This window comes from Ursus americanus, chromosome 16, assembly GCF_024610735.1.
Source record: "Ursus americanus isolate L20-20 chromosome 16, mUrsAme1.1.p, whole genome shotgun sequence".
Lineage (NCBI taxonomy): Eukaryota > Metazoa > Chordata > Mammalia > Carnivora > Ursidae > Ursus > Ursus americanus.
Window position 1 is genome coordinate 9092893 of NC_142142.1, and position 15967 is coordinate 9108859.

At 41.1% G+C, this 15967-nt stretch overlaps 1 protein-coding gene across 4 annotated transcripts in view; it reads right to left on the reverse strand.

Moving 5' to 3' along the window:
- The window catches only part of C2CD3 (C2 domain containing 3 centriole elongation regulator), a 130715-nt gene that overhangs the window by 32044 nt on the left and 82704 nt on the right, over positions 1-15967 (reverse strand). For all 4 annotated transcript variants that reach the window (XR_015726931.1, XM_045816163.2, XM_045816164.2 and 1 more), the window contains 4 exons: positions 13874-14012; positions 11251-11315; positions 6975-7180; positions 4192-4325 (listed from right to left, as the gene is read on the reverse strand). Coding sequence is in view for 3 of the 4 variants with exons in the window: in XM_045816163.2 (XP_045672119.2) it covers positions 4192-4325; positions 6975-7180; positions 11251-11315; positions 13874-14012 (544 nt within the window). In the remaining variant the exon portion in view is untranslated. The remainder of the gene's footprint in view (positions 1-4191; positions 4326-6974; positions 7181-11250; positions 11316-13873; positions 14013-15967) is intronic.

Genomic DNA, 15967 nt, shown 5'->3' on the forward strand with positions numbered 1-15967 from the left:
TCCAAAGCAGCTGCACCATTTCAAAATCCCACCAACCACGTATGAGGGCTCCAGTTTTCCTACATCCTCCCAACACTTGCGATGTTTGTCTGATTATAATCGTTGTAGTGGGTGTGAAGTGGTGTCTCATTATGGATTTCATTTACATTTTCCTGATGGTTAATGATGTTAAGTATCTTTTCATGTGCTTATTAGCCATTTGTACATCTTTTTTGGACATCTGTCTATTCAGATCATTTGTTGTTACTGTTGTTGTTTTTTAGATTTTACTTATTTATTTGAGAGAGATAGAGAGTGAGGGAGCACGAGCACAGGGCAGGGAGAGGGAGGGGGAGAAGCAGACTCCCTGCTGAGCAGGGAGCCCAACATGGGGCTTGATCCCAGCACCCTGGGATCATGACCTGAGCCGAAGGCAGATGCGTTTAACTGACTAAGCCACCCAGGCACTCCTTTGTGTTCATTTTTTTTTTTTTTTAAAGATTTTATTTATTTATTCGACAGAGATAGAGACAGCCAGCGAGAGAGGGAACACAGCAGGGGGAGTGGGAGAGGAAGAAGCAGGCTCATAGAGGAGGAGCCCGATGTGGGGCTCGATCCCAGAACGCTGGGATCACACCCTGAGCCGAAGGCAGACGCTTAACCGCTGTGCCACCCAGGCGCCCCTTTGTGTTCATTTTTAATTGGGTTATTTGCTTTTTTATTATTGAGTTATAGGAATCCTTTATATATTCTGGATATAAGTCTCATCGTATCTATGGTTTGCAGATATTTTCTCCCATTCTATGGGTTGCCTTTTTATTTTGTTAATGGTGTCATTTGTGGCATGAAAGTTTTTAATTTTGATGAATCCAATTTACTTTTTCTTTTGTTGCTTCTGCTTTTTGTGTCTTATGTAAGGAATCACTTGCCTAATCTAAGGTCAGGAAGATTTACTCCTGTTTTCTTCTAAGAGTTTTACAGTTTTAGCTCTTACATTTAGATATATGATCCTTTTGGAGTTAATTTTTGTATACAATGTGAAGAAGGGATCCAACTTCAATCTTTTGCATGTGGGTATACAGTTGCTCCAGCACCATTTGCTGAAGACTTTTCTTTCCTCATTAAACCATCTTGGCACCTTTGACATCTTGGCATCCTTGGCACATGGGTTTACTTCTGGACTGGCAACTTATTCCACCGATCTAGATTTCTATCCTTATACCAGTAGCACACCGTACTGTTTACTGTAGCTTTGTGTTAAGGTTTGAAATTAGGAATTTCTTCTTTTGCAAGACTTCTGCCTATTCTGTGTCCCTTGAATTTCCGTATGAATTTTAGGACTAGCTGGCCCATTTCCATGAAAAATCCAGCAGGGACTATAATAGACAGTGTGTTGAATCTGTAGATCAATTTGGGGAGTACTGCCATCTAAACAATACTAAGTCTTCCAATCTGTGAACATGGGATGTCCTTCCATTTATTTAGTCTTTCTTTAATTTCTTTCAACAATGTTTTATAGTTTTCAGAGAATAAATTTTGGAGTTTTTTTGTTAAATTTATTTTTTAAGTATTTTATTATTATTATTATTTTTTTTTAAAGATTTTATTTATTTATTTGACAGAGAGAGAGACAGCCAGCGAGAGAGGGAACACAAGCAGGAGGAGTGGGAGAGGAAGAAGCAGGCTCCCAGCGGAGCAGGGAGCCCAATGCGGGGCTTGATGCCAGGACCCTGGGATCATGACCTGAGCCGAAGGCAGATGCTTAACGACTGAGCCACCCAGGCGCCCCTAAGTATTTGATTATTTTTGATGTACTGTAAATAGAACTGCTTTCTCAACTTCATTTTGGTTTACTCACTGTTAATATACAAATAAACAATTGATTTTGTGTATTATATTTTAAAATGTTCTCAGTTTAGGGGTGCCTGGGTGGCCAGTTCATTAAGTGTCCGACTCTTGGTTCGGCTCATGTCGTAATCTTGGGGTCATGAAACTGACCCTGTGTGGGGCTCCACACTCAGCATGGAGTCTGCTTGGCGATTCTCTCCCTCTGCCTCCCTCCCCATTTACGTGTGCTCTCTCCCTCTCTCTCTCTGAAATAAATAAATAAATCCTTAAAAAAAGTTTTCAGTTTAAATTTCTAATATGGTAAAAATAGGTAGATATTACTTACCTAAATAAACCTCTTTGAGGTCATCAATACTTGTTAAGAGTATAAAAGCGTTCTGCAGTAGAAATGTTGAGAACTGCTTTACTGAGATATAACTACTATATAATAAATTTCACATATTTAAAGTGTATATGAGGTATTTTTTAAAAAATTATTTATTTATTTATTTGATAGAGAGAGAGAGAGAGTGAGCATGAGCAGTGGGGAGGAGCAGAGGGAGAGTGAGAAGCAGGCTAACCACTGAGCAAGGAGCCCGACACAGGGCTTGATCCTAGGACCCCAAGATCGTGACCTGAGCCAAGGGCAGATGCTTAACCAACTGAGTCACCCAGGTGCCCCATAGGAGGTAAGTTTTTATAATTTTTTATTGGGACTGAAAAATTATTGACCAAATAACAACGCTTTATAGGAGAAGTATCAAAACTATTTGGTCCAATTTACATAATTTTGTGCCACAATATTATGAGTTTTGACATATGTGTACATCTAAAGAAACCATTAGAACATTAAGATTATGAACATATCCATCACCCTTAAAAGTTTCTGTCCTTCATAATTCCTCCCTTTTTCTTACTCTATTCATCTTCCCTTGACCCTAGACAAATAGTGATTTGCTTTCTGTCACTACAGATTAGTATGAGTTTTCTAGAATTTTATATAAATGGAATCAGATACAATGTACCCTCTTTTGTCTAGCTTCTCTCTCAACATAATTATTTTGAGATTTTGTGGTATATCAATATTGCCTTTCGCAAAGTTTTTGAGCAGCATTTCGTTGTAGGATTATACCACAATTTGGCTAGCCTACGATGGCTAGCTGGATCAGAATATGTCATTTTGATATGGTCCTTCTATAGTGGGAACGGGGATATTTTGTTTTAAAAGATTTTTTAAATTTATTTGAGAGAGAGAGAGAGCACTCGTGCACGCATGCATGAGTGGGGGAGGGGGGCAGAGGAAGAGGAAGAAGCAGGCTCCCTGCTGAGCACAGGGCCTCACGCTGGGTTCAATTCCAGGACCCTGGGATCATGACCTGAGTTGAAGGCAGATACTTAACCAACTGAGCCACCTAGGCACCCCTGGAACAGGGATATTTTTACGTGGACAAAAAGCAAACCACTAAACTTAGCTTTTACAATTACTAAATAATGGCCTCACTATCATTCTATATTTCTATCCTTGTACCAGTACCCTTATCCTACCCGTGTCTAATGGATTGGCTATGGTCAAAGTAACACCCATAAAATTACACCAGGATACCGGAACAATTATTTAAGCCTGTGATCTAGGATTTGACAGACACATGGGAGCCCTTTATACAGAGGCAGAGGCACTCTTCATGTGGTAAGCAGAGAGAGAGCTACACAGTACTGAAATGGGCCTTTGAGGGGCTAAGCGGTGTTAGAGAGTGACTTTCTAGAATAAAGGGTCTACTCATCACTGCTGCTGTAAGAATGGCTGTTGTAGGGGAAGATCCCCTGCCTTATTCCTGAAGTAGAAAGACAGACACGGGAGAGGCTGGTGGAGGCAGGGGGACGACAATGGCACTAGGGCCGGGAAGGGAGCAGGGTGGAAAGCAGCAACATTATTCCTAGACCCTGCCCTTTGAGAGAATGGAATATGCTCTACCCCTGATATCCATACGCATGTCCATGGTTGGCGTGTTGAAGCATCTGGATGGGCCAGTTGCTTTTTATAAAATATCCTGGTTCCTAGGTTTGGAAAGGGAAAGATCTCAGACATCCGATGACTGATTTTAGGGATAAAGGTTAAAGGCCTCTGAGGAAAAGAGAAAAGCGTCCTTTCCACTGAAGCTACCCTTTTGATAGCAGTAAAAGTTCTAGTTTACTATCTTATAAAAAAAAATTTGCTTTCATAGGATCCTGGAGTTCCCAGGGGTTGTGACAGAAGATCAACAAAGCTCTTTCCCTGTCTTCCTCCCTGTCCTTTCCCTGTTTCTTTCTCCAATAAAGGAAAGAAAGAAATGACGAACCAGTTAGCAGACTTCCAACTCTCTTCCTTCCCATCAAAAATTCACTCACCTCCCAGGAGAGGAGAAATCAAGTTCCTTTGATGAGGTGTGAGCAAGTTGTTCTGGGGTCCATCTTGCAACGCAGCTGGGGAGTGCAGCATACATATCAGAGGCAGGGAAGGAAAAGGGGCTATATATTGGCATCTGTAGAAACAATGAGAAAAATGGTATACCTGTCACCACAATCCTTTCAGAACAAAAGTACAAATAAATTTGTAAATTTGTGTTTAAAAGATTTACTGTATGTAGATAAATATAATTTGCTGAGCATTTTCTATGTGTTGGATGCTATGCCGAGCAATTTACATGCATTTTCTCATTTAAACTTCACAATAATCTTATGAGGTAGGTACTATTATTATCCCTATTTTATTTTATTTTATTTTATTTTATTTTATATTTTAAAGATTTTATTTATTTATTTGACAGAGAGAGACAGCCAGCGAGAGAGGGAACACAAGCAGGGGGAGTGGGAGAGGAAGAAGCAGGCTCACAGTGGAGGAGCCCGATGCGGGGCCCGATCCCGTAACGCCAGGATCACGCCCTGAGCCGAAGGCAGACGCTTAACGACTGCGCCACCCAGGCGCCCCTATTATCCCTATTTTATATACCATGCTATCAGATTGCTTTTTAGTTGCTTTATTTGTATTTATGCTCCTGCTCTTTCAGCTAGTTTGTGAACTCCTGACTGGATATCATTTTACTTTACACGGGAGGATCATCTGGCTGTGGTATTTCTTGTCTCATGATTACCAGGGCTGATGTGAAGGAAAGATCTTCTCACGCAGCAACTATTTAACTCTTTGTCAGTTTCTCATGCAGTCATCCATGCATTCAATACTTCCTGACCCCAGCCTGCCACACCCTGGGCCAGGCATGCATAAGAGAGATGAAAAAGCCCTACAATCTTTGCTTTGATAGAGCTCCCCCATCTAGGACAGTCTGGAAATTTCTCCCTTCTTTTATACTTAAACCCCTTGAAAGAGTGTCTGTATTTACTATCGTTGATTCCCCTCTTTCCATTCCCCCTCTTTATATTTTTATAAGATAGAAAAATGATTTTACTTTTTTGACATTTAAATAATATTTATTTATTTTTTGAAGATTTTCTTTATTTGTCAGAGAGAAAGCACGCGCATAAGCAGGGGGAGCAGCAGACAGAGGGAGAAGCAGGCTCTCCGCTGAGCAAGGAACCTGATGTGGGACTCCATCCCAGGACACTGGGACCATGACCTGAGCCAAAGGGAGATGCTTAACTGACTGAGCCACCCAGGCATCCCAAAAATTTTTATTTAAATTCAAAAAATTTAACATATAATGTATTACTGATTTCAAAAGTAGAGGTCAGTGATTCATCAGTTTATATAATGCCAGTGCTCAAAACATCACCTGCCCTCCTTAATGGCACCCAGTTACCCCATCTCCCCCCCCTCCCCCGGCCCCTCCAGCAACCCTCAGTTTGTTTCCTATGATTAAGAGTCTCCTATAGGTTGTCTCCCTCTCTGATTTCATCTTGTTTTTTTTTCTTCTCTTCCCCTATGATCCTCTGTTTTGTTAGAACAATGATCTTAGAGACGCCTGGGTGGCTCAGTTGGTTAAGCAGCTGCCTTCGGCTCAGGTCATGATCCCAGGGTCCTGGGATCGAGTCCTGCATTGGGCTCCTTGCTCAGCAGGGAGCCTGCTTCTTCTTCTGCCTCTGCTGCTCCCCCTGCTTGTGCGCTTTCTTTATTATTTATTTACTTATTTTTTATTATGATATGTTAGTCACCGTACAGTACACCCTTAGTTTTTGACGTAGTGTTCCATGACTCATTGTTTGCACATAACACCCAGTGCTCCATGCAATATGTGCCCTCCTTAATACCCTTCACCAGGCTAGCCCATCCTCCCACCTGCCTCCCCTCTAAAACCCTGTTTGTTACACGGATGCTTATGCGCTTTCTCTCTCTCTCCGACAAATAAATAAAAACTTAAAAAAAAACAAACAAACAATGCTTTTAACGTAATAGAGTTTTTAAAAAGTTCAACCAATGTGGTTTCAAACTCCATGCTGCAATTAATCTTATTTTATTTAAAAACTGAGATACAGCCATTTGTGACAACATGGATGGACCTAGAGGGTATGATGCTAAGTGAAATAAGACAGAGAAAGACAAATATCCTATGATTTCACCTATATGTGGAATCTAAAACACAAAAGAAATTAATAAACAGACAAAAAAGCAGAAACAGACCCATAAATACAGAGAACAAACCGGCTGCTAGAGGGGAGGGGGATGGGCAAAATCAGTGAAGGGGAGTGGGAGACAGTTATGGAATAAGTCATGGGAATAAAAGGCACATCAGAGAATACAGGCAACGGTATCGTAATGGCATTGTTCGGCGACAGATGGGGGCTGCACTTGCGGTGAGCACAGCATAATACATAAACCCGTCCAAGCGCTGTGTTACACAGCTGATACTAAGGTAACACTGTGGGCAACTGTGCTCAGGTAGAAACAATGTTTTCAACTGAGATATAATTAATATATTATAAAGTTCATCCTTTGAAATTGTTCAGAAACTCAGTGGTTTTAGTATATTCAGCGTGTGCATCCGTCACCAGTGTGTAATTCCACTACGTATGCCACTGTGTAATTTTTGTCACCCTAAACTGGTTATGAGGTCATTATGAGGCACAAATACATAATGCGTTTCGTAAGCTGGAAAGTACCAAACACATGTAAAGGATCTTCTTACAAATTTTGCTCAGTAGAACCCTTACTGGTGAAGACTGTGAATCAGGATACGTACCAGTGATCCTGGGGTCTCCAGCCCACGTCTTGATTGTCTTTCTTCTTTGAAGTGCATCAAACTTTCCAGAGGGGAGATAGCAACTTTTATCTGCCCCTGGCACTCTCCACTGAAGTCTGTGATGTTGTACCAGCCACAGACAAACTGGAAGCCAGAAAGGAGAGGGGAGAGGTCCACCGAGGCAAAGCCAATCACCCTCTCCTCATCTGTGGGGGAAAGAGAAGAGCTGGGCAGTGTGGCTGGGCAAGGCTTGCGTTGACATTAGATGCTACGCACAGAGAAGCTGATTCCGGGGACTGTGGGGTAGGGCAGGGGTTTCAGTGATTCCAAAATCAACAGAGAAGACAGATAATGAGAACGAGAGAGACAGCCTGCTTTCATTATCATGAATTCCCTTTTTGTATGGCAGGGAAAAGCTAGCAGAGTTTTGTTCTCTTGATATAGGCAACTGGAAAACAATCTTTTTGTTTTTTTTTAAAGATTTTATTTATTTATTCGACAGAGATAGAGACAGCCAGCGAGAGAGGGAACACAAGCAGGGGGAGTGGGAGAGGAAGAAGCAGGCTCATAGCGGAGGAGCCTGATGTGGGGCTCGATCCCACAACGCCAGGATCACGCCCTGAGCCGAAGGCAGACGCTTAACCGCTATGCCACCCAGGCGCCCCAACTGGAAAACAATCTTAAACAGCAACATTTGTTTTCCCTACGTTATCATGTCTCAGTGATTTTCCTCAGGGCAGTGGGTCTTGAAAGAAATCATTTGAAAGACCATCACCCTTGGAATTATGAGGGATTTGCATTTTCCCATTCATACTTGTCTGTATTTCTCAAATTCTCTGTAACATATATATGTATTATATTTAATTAAGAACAAAAGTGATACAAATCACAAAAGAAAGACAAATAACCCCCTGGAAAACCAGTACATGGTGCAAAATAAGAGCCTGGACTCAGGCTTGTAACAGGGCTGCCCTTAATGAGTAAGAAGACCCCTTCTTGACTGGACAAGTGACCATGCAATGACCTTTGTTCTCAGACTCATTGTTTCTTGTTCCTCATTTCTGACATGGAAGTAGTTAGAGACAAACAGGCCCAAGTTCTTGTTTGTATAGGCTCCATTCCCTATAATGAATAGCAAAGGCTGACTACCAAACATGGGGCACAATTCTCAATTTTCACTTTGCTAAATAAATCAAGGAATGCAAATTTTTAAGAGGAGTGGTCATTAGTTTTCCCAGCTTCTTGTCCATGCCGCTGGTGACACTGCACTCATTACACACTGTCTAACCTTTGTTTAGACAGCTTGCTCTTCTTTAGACTGGGACCTACCGAAAAGCCGAGACCAAGTATCATTCTCCTAATGTGTCCTACACTCTCCACTCCCAGCATAAATCTTCCCACATCATGAAGAAGTTGATAAACCACCACTGAGAACACAAGCGAACTGGCCATCATAGAGTGGGACAGAGAAGCAGGGCACCAGAACAGCTACTCTGAGTGTGCCTTTGATCTGAAACACTTTAACTCCCCAAACCTCTAGTCTCATATATACAATGAGAAGGACTGAACCAGATTTAAGTTCCTCTTCAACTTGGACAGTCTTTAAGAGTCTAGGAACATTTGACATTGTGTTCCTCAGAGTAGGAGTCAAGTAATTCTTACCCAACGGGAGTGAAGAATGATGGCTAGAACCATTAATCTGCACTCCAAAGATTTTTTTTTATAGCTTTGCAAAGACAAATAATCTTGCTTTATTTGGTCATCCAAGCATAACCTGCTCTTGACAGATTGTAACTTTAAGTAACATGTTGAGGGTTTTCCTAACCAAAGCACTACATCTTAAACATACCTGAGGAGAAATCAGGCTAAGTTGATCATTGAGAAAAACAATAGCTTTGAAGAGCTCAGTTTGATATCATATTTAGCGGGACAACCCATCATTCTTTCTTTGTAGTTTTATGTTCCAATGATCTCAAACTTACTTCATACTCTTTCTTTAGTCCAGACTTTTGTATTTGCTGTTGCCTCTGACTATACTATGTCATGCCCCTTTGTTTCTCAGCTGAAGAATGCTCCAGGAAGCCTTCTCTGACATCCTCAGTCTGAGTTAGATATCCCCTACCAGAACACCCTATATTTGCCTAATCCTACTATCCCCTAATTGTTTGTCTCCCCACCGAGACACAAGCTCCATGAGGACAGAGACCATGTATGCTTTATTTTACCTTTGAATCCCTAGCACTTACCATAGTGCCTAGCATAGAGTAGGAACTCAAATATTTATTGAACACAGCTTGGTCTGGTTTGCATAGCTGAGGCTGTGTGGAAAGGATGGAGTGAAGGGAAGAGAGGCATCAGCCTCCACTGAGAGACAGAGCTAGGTAAGTGTGGTCAGTTGGGTCTAGCAGTTTCCCTATCTGCATATACAACAGGGTTTTACAGGATTCTCTAGGGGTCTTAGAAGATAGGGAATGTATTTTGTTCTTCTCTATACCGAATAGCCCTAGCACAGTACCTGACACATAGTAGGCATAATAAAAATAGCTCATTTATTAAGTACCAATTATGTGCCAAATAGCTTATAAATATTATCTCTAATCCTTATAAAAATCCTGTAGGGCAGGTACTATTATCCTGATTTTATTAATAAGGAAACAAAGGCTCAAAGAGGTAAAGTGTTTTGGCTGAGGTCATGTAATTTGTAAACGGCAGAGCCAAAATTTGAATCCAGGTCTGTATAAGGCCAAAATTATTCTTTTTTTCTTGTTACAGTAAGTGCTGAACTGAGGCAAACCCTAGTTTGCTTGACAGTCGCTGGAGTACTTCAGAGAGGGTGAAGCCTAGTTAAATGCAGCAGGAATTCCTTGTGTTGATTCAGAGAAAATGGATTTATGATCAGTTCCTGCCACATTTATGAGGTTAGGTGGGGGACATGATAAGTGAATGCAAGGCAGGAGCATGGGACAGATCATCGAAACTGGATTCACAGCATCATTTCCAAACAGAAGCACTAGAGGAGAGACAGGGAAGTCAACTTCCTTTACACACTGGCTACTCTCAGGTCTTTATTAGACTCTGGGGTTAGCTCTGAAACTTACCACTGGCAAATAAAAACTGTAATGCTGTAGATTCAAAGCAACTGAGGGTTTGGAAACGAGGCCCTAGTTATGAATGTTAAAGGAGCTAGGTTTATAGGAGGGATTTACTTAAGACAAAATTTTCTAAGTATAGAAGTTGTGAGATAGCTGGATGTCCTCATCCACTCACTCTTCCCGTCCAATGTTACTAATGAATCGCTGGACACTACATCAAAAACTAATGATGCACTATACAGTGGCTAACTGAACATAATTAAAAAAGAAAAGGAAAGATGAGACTGTTCACGTTAAAAATAAATAAATAAATACATAAAATAAAACAGGGGGGGAAAAAAAGAACTGGGTTCAAATCCTGACTCCACTGACTAATAGGTATGTGACCTTAGGCCCCTAAACTTCCTTGGGCCTCAGCTGTTACATTTATAACACTGAATGAATTACGTTTTTACCTTGCAGGATTAGAGATGTTTGTAAAGCTCTCAGCATATTGCCATTCACTAATAAGAACGATAAAAACTGAGATGGTTTTACTAAGTATCAGGCATTCATTTAATTCTACTGAGGTAGGTAGTATTATCCCTATTTCATAAATAAAGAAACCGAAGCAAAGAGAAATTAAGTCATTCACCCAAGGTCATACTACCTTGTAAGGGGTAAGGACTGGTATCTGAATCCCAAGAGTATGGCTTTAGAGTCTGTGCTCTCAATGTTGTTGAATTATGCCTCTTAATAATGGTAGCTAAGTAAAACTAGGTTCAAGGACCATGATGTCTCCTGGGGAGAAAGACTCTAGTCTTATGTGCGTTTAAAAACGCTGGGGTCTTGGTTAGTAAGCCAGAGTCAACAGAAGGTGTAACATCATACAAAGGGGGAGAAATCACTTATGGATGGCAGGCTGTACACTGTGACTGTTGAGATATAATTGGAAAGATTAAATGTACTTGGACTCCTACACTAAGTAAGTAGTCAAACAAAATAACATGACTTCTAAGGATTTAAATTCCCTAGGAGAATAATGTGGCCTTCCGCGAGATTCCCTCTACCACATACATGCGTTCCCTGCATCACGAGTGCCATGGTTTCACTTGGTTAAAAAAAGAAAAGGATTGGGAAATTGTCAACAGGACGTGAACTTATTTTCACAGACAAGACAGACATTCACAGAATAGAGTTCATACCTCCTTTATGCCAAACTTTGAAGACCAGGGTTTGTTGAGGGTCCAAAAGAAGCTCTTTTGATAGCCTATTAAGAAAAACCACCACCATAAATTAATGGTGTAGGAAGCATCTGCTGTACAAAACTTAGATTTGAAGAGTATCTGGTAGTTTGCGAAGCACTTGCCTAACATTTTCATTTCAACTTCGTGGTCATCTTCTAGGATGTATTTTTACCTTCACAGTTAAAATGAGGGATGGAAGCTCAGAGAAAAGTAACTTGCCAAGACTTGAAATCAGGCTCCCCTGACGCAGTACTTTCCCACCTAACGGTATCTGCCACATTCAAACTGTTTCTCAGGATGAGAGGGAGTGTAGAAAGGGAGCTCCTCAAGATGTAAGGAACAGTTTTACTGGAGCAAAGTAAGTTTATCTGATGTGGAAAGGGGAATGGTGAGAAGGGAGGAAGAGGGGACATACAACATCCACTGAGCACCTACTGGGGGCCGGGAATGGTGCCTAGAGTCATATACGTGTAATCTGCACAAAAGCCTGGACATGGGCACTATGACCCCTGCTTTACAGATGATAAAGGTGGGCTCAGAGAGGTGAAGTGACTGGCTCAAGGTCACATGAGAGTCAGGAAGTGGCAGGGCTGGGATTTAAAGCTTAGTTTGCTTGATTCTAAAGCCACACTGTACAGAAGCAAGGCACCAAAATAAGAGAGTATCCAATTTTCATACCAGATAAAGCAGCTGATGTGGAATTCAATGAACACCTCTAATATATTTTATATGAAGTGACTTATACCATTTTAAATTACAATGATTTGGAAAGTTCCACTCCAGGTGCCACTGCTTCAGGAGGAGATCCGGGGAAAACCAAGAGACTTAATTTCCTTCCCTAGATACCCCTGGGGAACTGAAGAGAACCCCCTTTAAGACCAATGAGAGGCACTGTGATAAGGTGAAATAAGTACTGTGTCAAAAATCTGAATTCTAGCTGGTGGTTGGAATACCCACCGCTGCATTCCAGCTCTACTGTGGTCACCTGAGTGACTGAGCCCTGGCTTTCTTACCTGTTAAATGGGATAATATTTTCTACCTACCAGGTTGCTAGGAATGTCAAATGAAACACTTTGTGACAAAGCAATTGTAAACAGAATCATTACTCATTTTTCTTCTCATATTGCATTCCCTCTGCTACCAACAGACAGTGTAACCTCCCTGGTCCACAGTCTTAACTTTAAAGTGAGGGGATGAAATTAGGAGACTGTCAGTGTCCCTTTGTCAAGTCCACAGAGTTAAGCTCTGAATGAATAAATCATCTTCACTTAGAAGCTTAGCCCTCTAGCCTCCTGCCTTTTAAGGCAGATTTGATATTTTAGACCAAGTACCTGGCCATAATGGCAAGAATTTCTGCCATTTCCAGGAGTTCACCATAGACAGTACTGAGTTGTCTCTGTAGTTCTTGTTCCTGACTCAGGTCAGCCTCTCAAATTTCAAAACACTGGACATGTAAACAACTGCTGAGGCTCAATTAGGTACGTAAGCGCTGTGAGCAAACAGCAGCTCAGACACCATGTGGTGTGGCTAGTGTTGGTGGACAAGAGAGAATCTTTATAAAAACGTGATGCAGGATAAAGATAACAGCAACAGTAGTTATACTAGAACTCACATTACTTTTAATGACGATGAAACTGATCATGAAGAAAAGAGAGGGCGAGCCCTGCACCGCAGCACCGGGCCTGTATGTCAGCCCCTGACCTCTGAACCACACTGCCGCATGACTGACAGGACTCCACCTCCAATTCTTTGAGTCTTCCAAAAGAGATCTAACATTTGTTGAGTACCTGCTATGTACCATGACGTAATTTCCCTAAATGTCACCTAATTTGGACCTCACAATAACCCTGTAAAAATTAACCCCACTCTGCAGATGAGGAATCTGAGGCTCAGAGATATATGTCATTTGTTCACAGAGCCAGTAAATGACATGGGGTTGGAGGCCACGTCTCTGCAGGTGCAAAGCCCAGGCTCTCTCCACTGCACCAAATCTTTTTCAAGGATATGCAATCCACGGCCTTTCCTGAAATTAGTTTGCTCTACCTTCTTCACCTCGATAAATAGTGTACATTCTTCAATACTCAGCTGAATAATCTTTTGTTTTCTCAGCTGAATTATCTTATTTAAGAAGTTCTCCCTGAACTTCTAGGTTAGCCTAAATTATCTTTCTGAGAGGCACTAGAATCCCTTTTTAGTACTTTTACAGCATTTGTCACATTCTAATGTATATTTTCCCAGGTAGATCACGAACAGCTCGATAGCAGGGACTATCTTAATCATCTTTAATTCCCAGTCCCTAGAACAGAGCAGTCTATATAAGAGGTCTTAACTGAATAATTTTTGAATTGTACTGAGCTCAAAAAGAGCTCAAAGAGAGTTAAAAAAAAATACTGCAGTAAGACCTTTAAACCACTTCTAGCTGTGAATACATAAGCACCAGGATTAAATAACTGCTTGATAAGAAAAGCATTTTCCAGGTCTGCTCAATATTGTTGTGTCTGTTATACTCCTTGATCTGAGTTTGTCTCTTGGAATAATAAGCAGGTTCTGGAAGGCTAATGGGATATTATAAAATACAAACCTTGATTGCTGTTGAAAATTCCAGATGGGGGAATCTGTGTTTTCAACCACTTGGGTGTAGACAGGAGACGGCTCATCAGCTGTTGCAAAGGATACACAACAACTTGGTATCAGTACTTTCCGCTGTGTCAAGGGACTCCCTGAAATAGAACACAGTGGAATGATTGACTTTAGGGTGCCAGAAAGAACGTGCTGGAAGCCTCTCATACAGGTATAAGTAGGACCATTCCTAGCTCTCTCCTACTTTGGGGTCTTTGTTGAGCTATTCCCTGTATCTGAAGTGTTTCTAGTGTCCTTTCTGCTACTAAAACTGTCCTTTCAAAGCTCAGTTCATAAATACTCCCCAGTGAGGGATGACTTTTCCCATCTCCTTATACTTTGTGGGATGATGGAAAATACTAGATTGAGAAGCAAAAATAGAACTGCAAAACGCCTTAGACTTAGAGATCACATGATCAATTATCAGCACTGCTGTATATATGCTGTGTGACTTTGGGCAAGGCCTCTTTAGGCCACAGCTTCCTCAAATGGGGCCTATGATACTTACACCTCCTAAGTGGTTATAAGGATTAAAAATAAATAATAGCAGGTAACATACATCACTTACTAAGTGACAGGTACTATTCTAAGTACTATATATGTATTAACTCATTTGAACCTTACAACAACCTACCCGTGAGGTAGATTTTATTATTATTCCCATTATAGAAATGAGAAAACTGGGGTACAGAAAGATTAAACATCTATTAAGTGGTCACAAGTTTATTAAATAATAGAACTGAGAGAGTCCAATGCAAGATTCCAGCTCGAGTCCAAGCTCTCAGCCATTTTTTGTATTGTCTCTACCAGAGTAAAGAAACGTAAAACACCCAGTACCGTGTTGGTGTTAATTTTTATAAGATCGGGTTTCCAGTGTGGGAGACTCAGTCATTCAATCTCTTCTAAAATAAAGTAAAATGGTTTTCTTTTCCTCCTTCCTAGGAGAGTAGCAGCATGTAAGCGTAAATTCAAACTAGTGGACTGTAAGGAAGCAATATGAAGGCTTTAAGGCTCTTCATTTCTTCCATTCAAAACCCAAACACAGAAATCAGAATGTGTATTTTTCACATTTTGCTAGGCTGTGTTTGAGGACCTAGAGCAGAAGTTTTTCTTCGGTCATCTCATTTTACCAAAAGATCATTTCTGTGTGTGTCTCTGTTTTACGGAGCCTGACAAATGTTGGTAGGGGGATCTGAGGTCCACCCAAGGAGGATGAATGTCCTGAATTACATTCATTACAAATTCAACCTTAACAGTTGTGAGATGTAGACAGCATACTTCTCATATACATTCTCAATATGCTGGGTGGCTCAGTCATTAAGTGTCTGCCTTCGGCTCAGGGCGTGATCCCAGGGTCCTGGGACTGAGCCCCATATCGGGCTCCTCCCCTGGGAGCCTGCTTCTTCCTCTCCCACTCCCCCTGCTTGTGTTCCCTCTCTCGCTGTCTCTCTCTCTGTCAAATAAGATTTCATTAAATCTTAAAAAAAAAAAAAAAAAAAAGAAAAAGATCTCAATATGTTGCCTAAACTTACATGGGACTAGCGGCTACCATACCAGACAGCAAAGATACACAACATTTCCATCATAGTACAGAGTTCTTTTGGACAGTGCTGAATAGACTATGTAATACAGAGTCTGTATATTCCATAAGATCGCTTTCAGCTCTAAAGTGCTGAAATCTCAGGATTACAGATGAAGAGAAAGGAGCAGAAGAAAAAGAAGTATCTAAAACATAACTTATGCAATCAAGAGGAACCAAACCTCTCATCATCACTATTACCATAGGGCCTCTCAGCACACAGGATGTAAAATGGCTCGAGTGAGTTCTGTTTCCTATAACTGGATGCCCCCTGACATAGCTGCTCTCTCTCTCTTAGCCTTTCTCTCTTTCTCCCACTTTCCTTAGAAAGTCTCAAGCTTCTCAAAACTGATTTCTTCCACTAAAATGTCATAAATCCTCACAGCTAAGAAGAGATAATCTGCCTCTATGTTGGCAGCTCCCACAGCATTCTATAATAATTTGTGGGTCTGTGTCTCCCTCACTAAACGGAGAGTT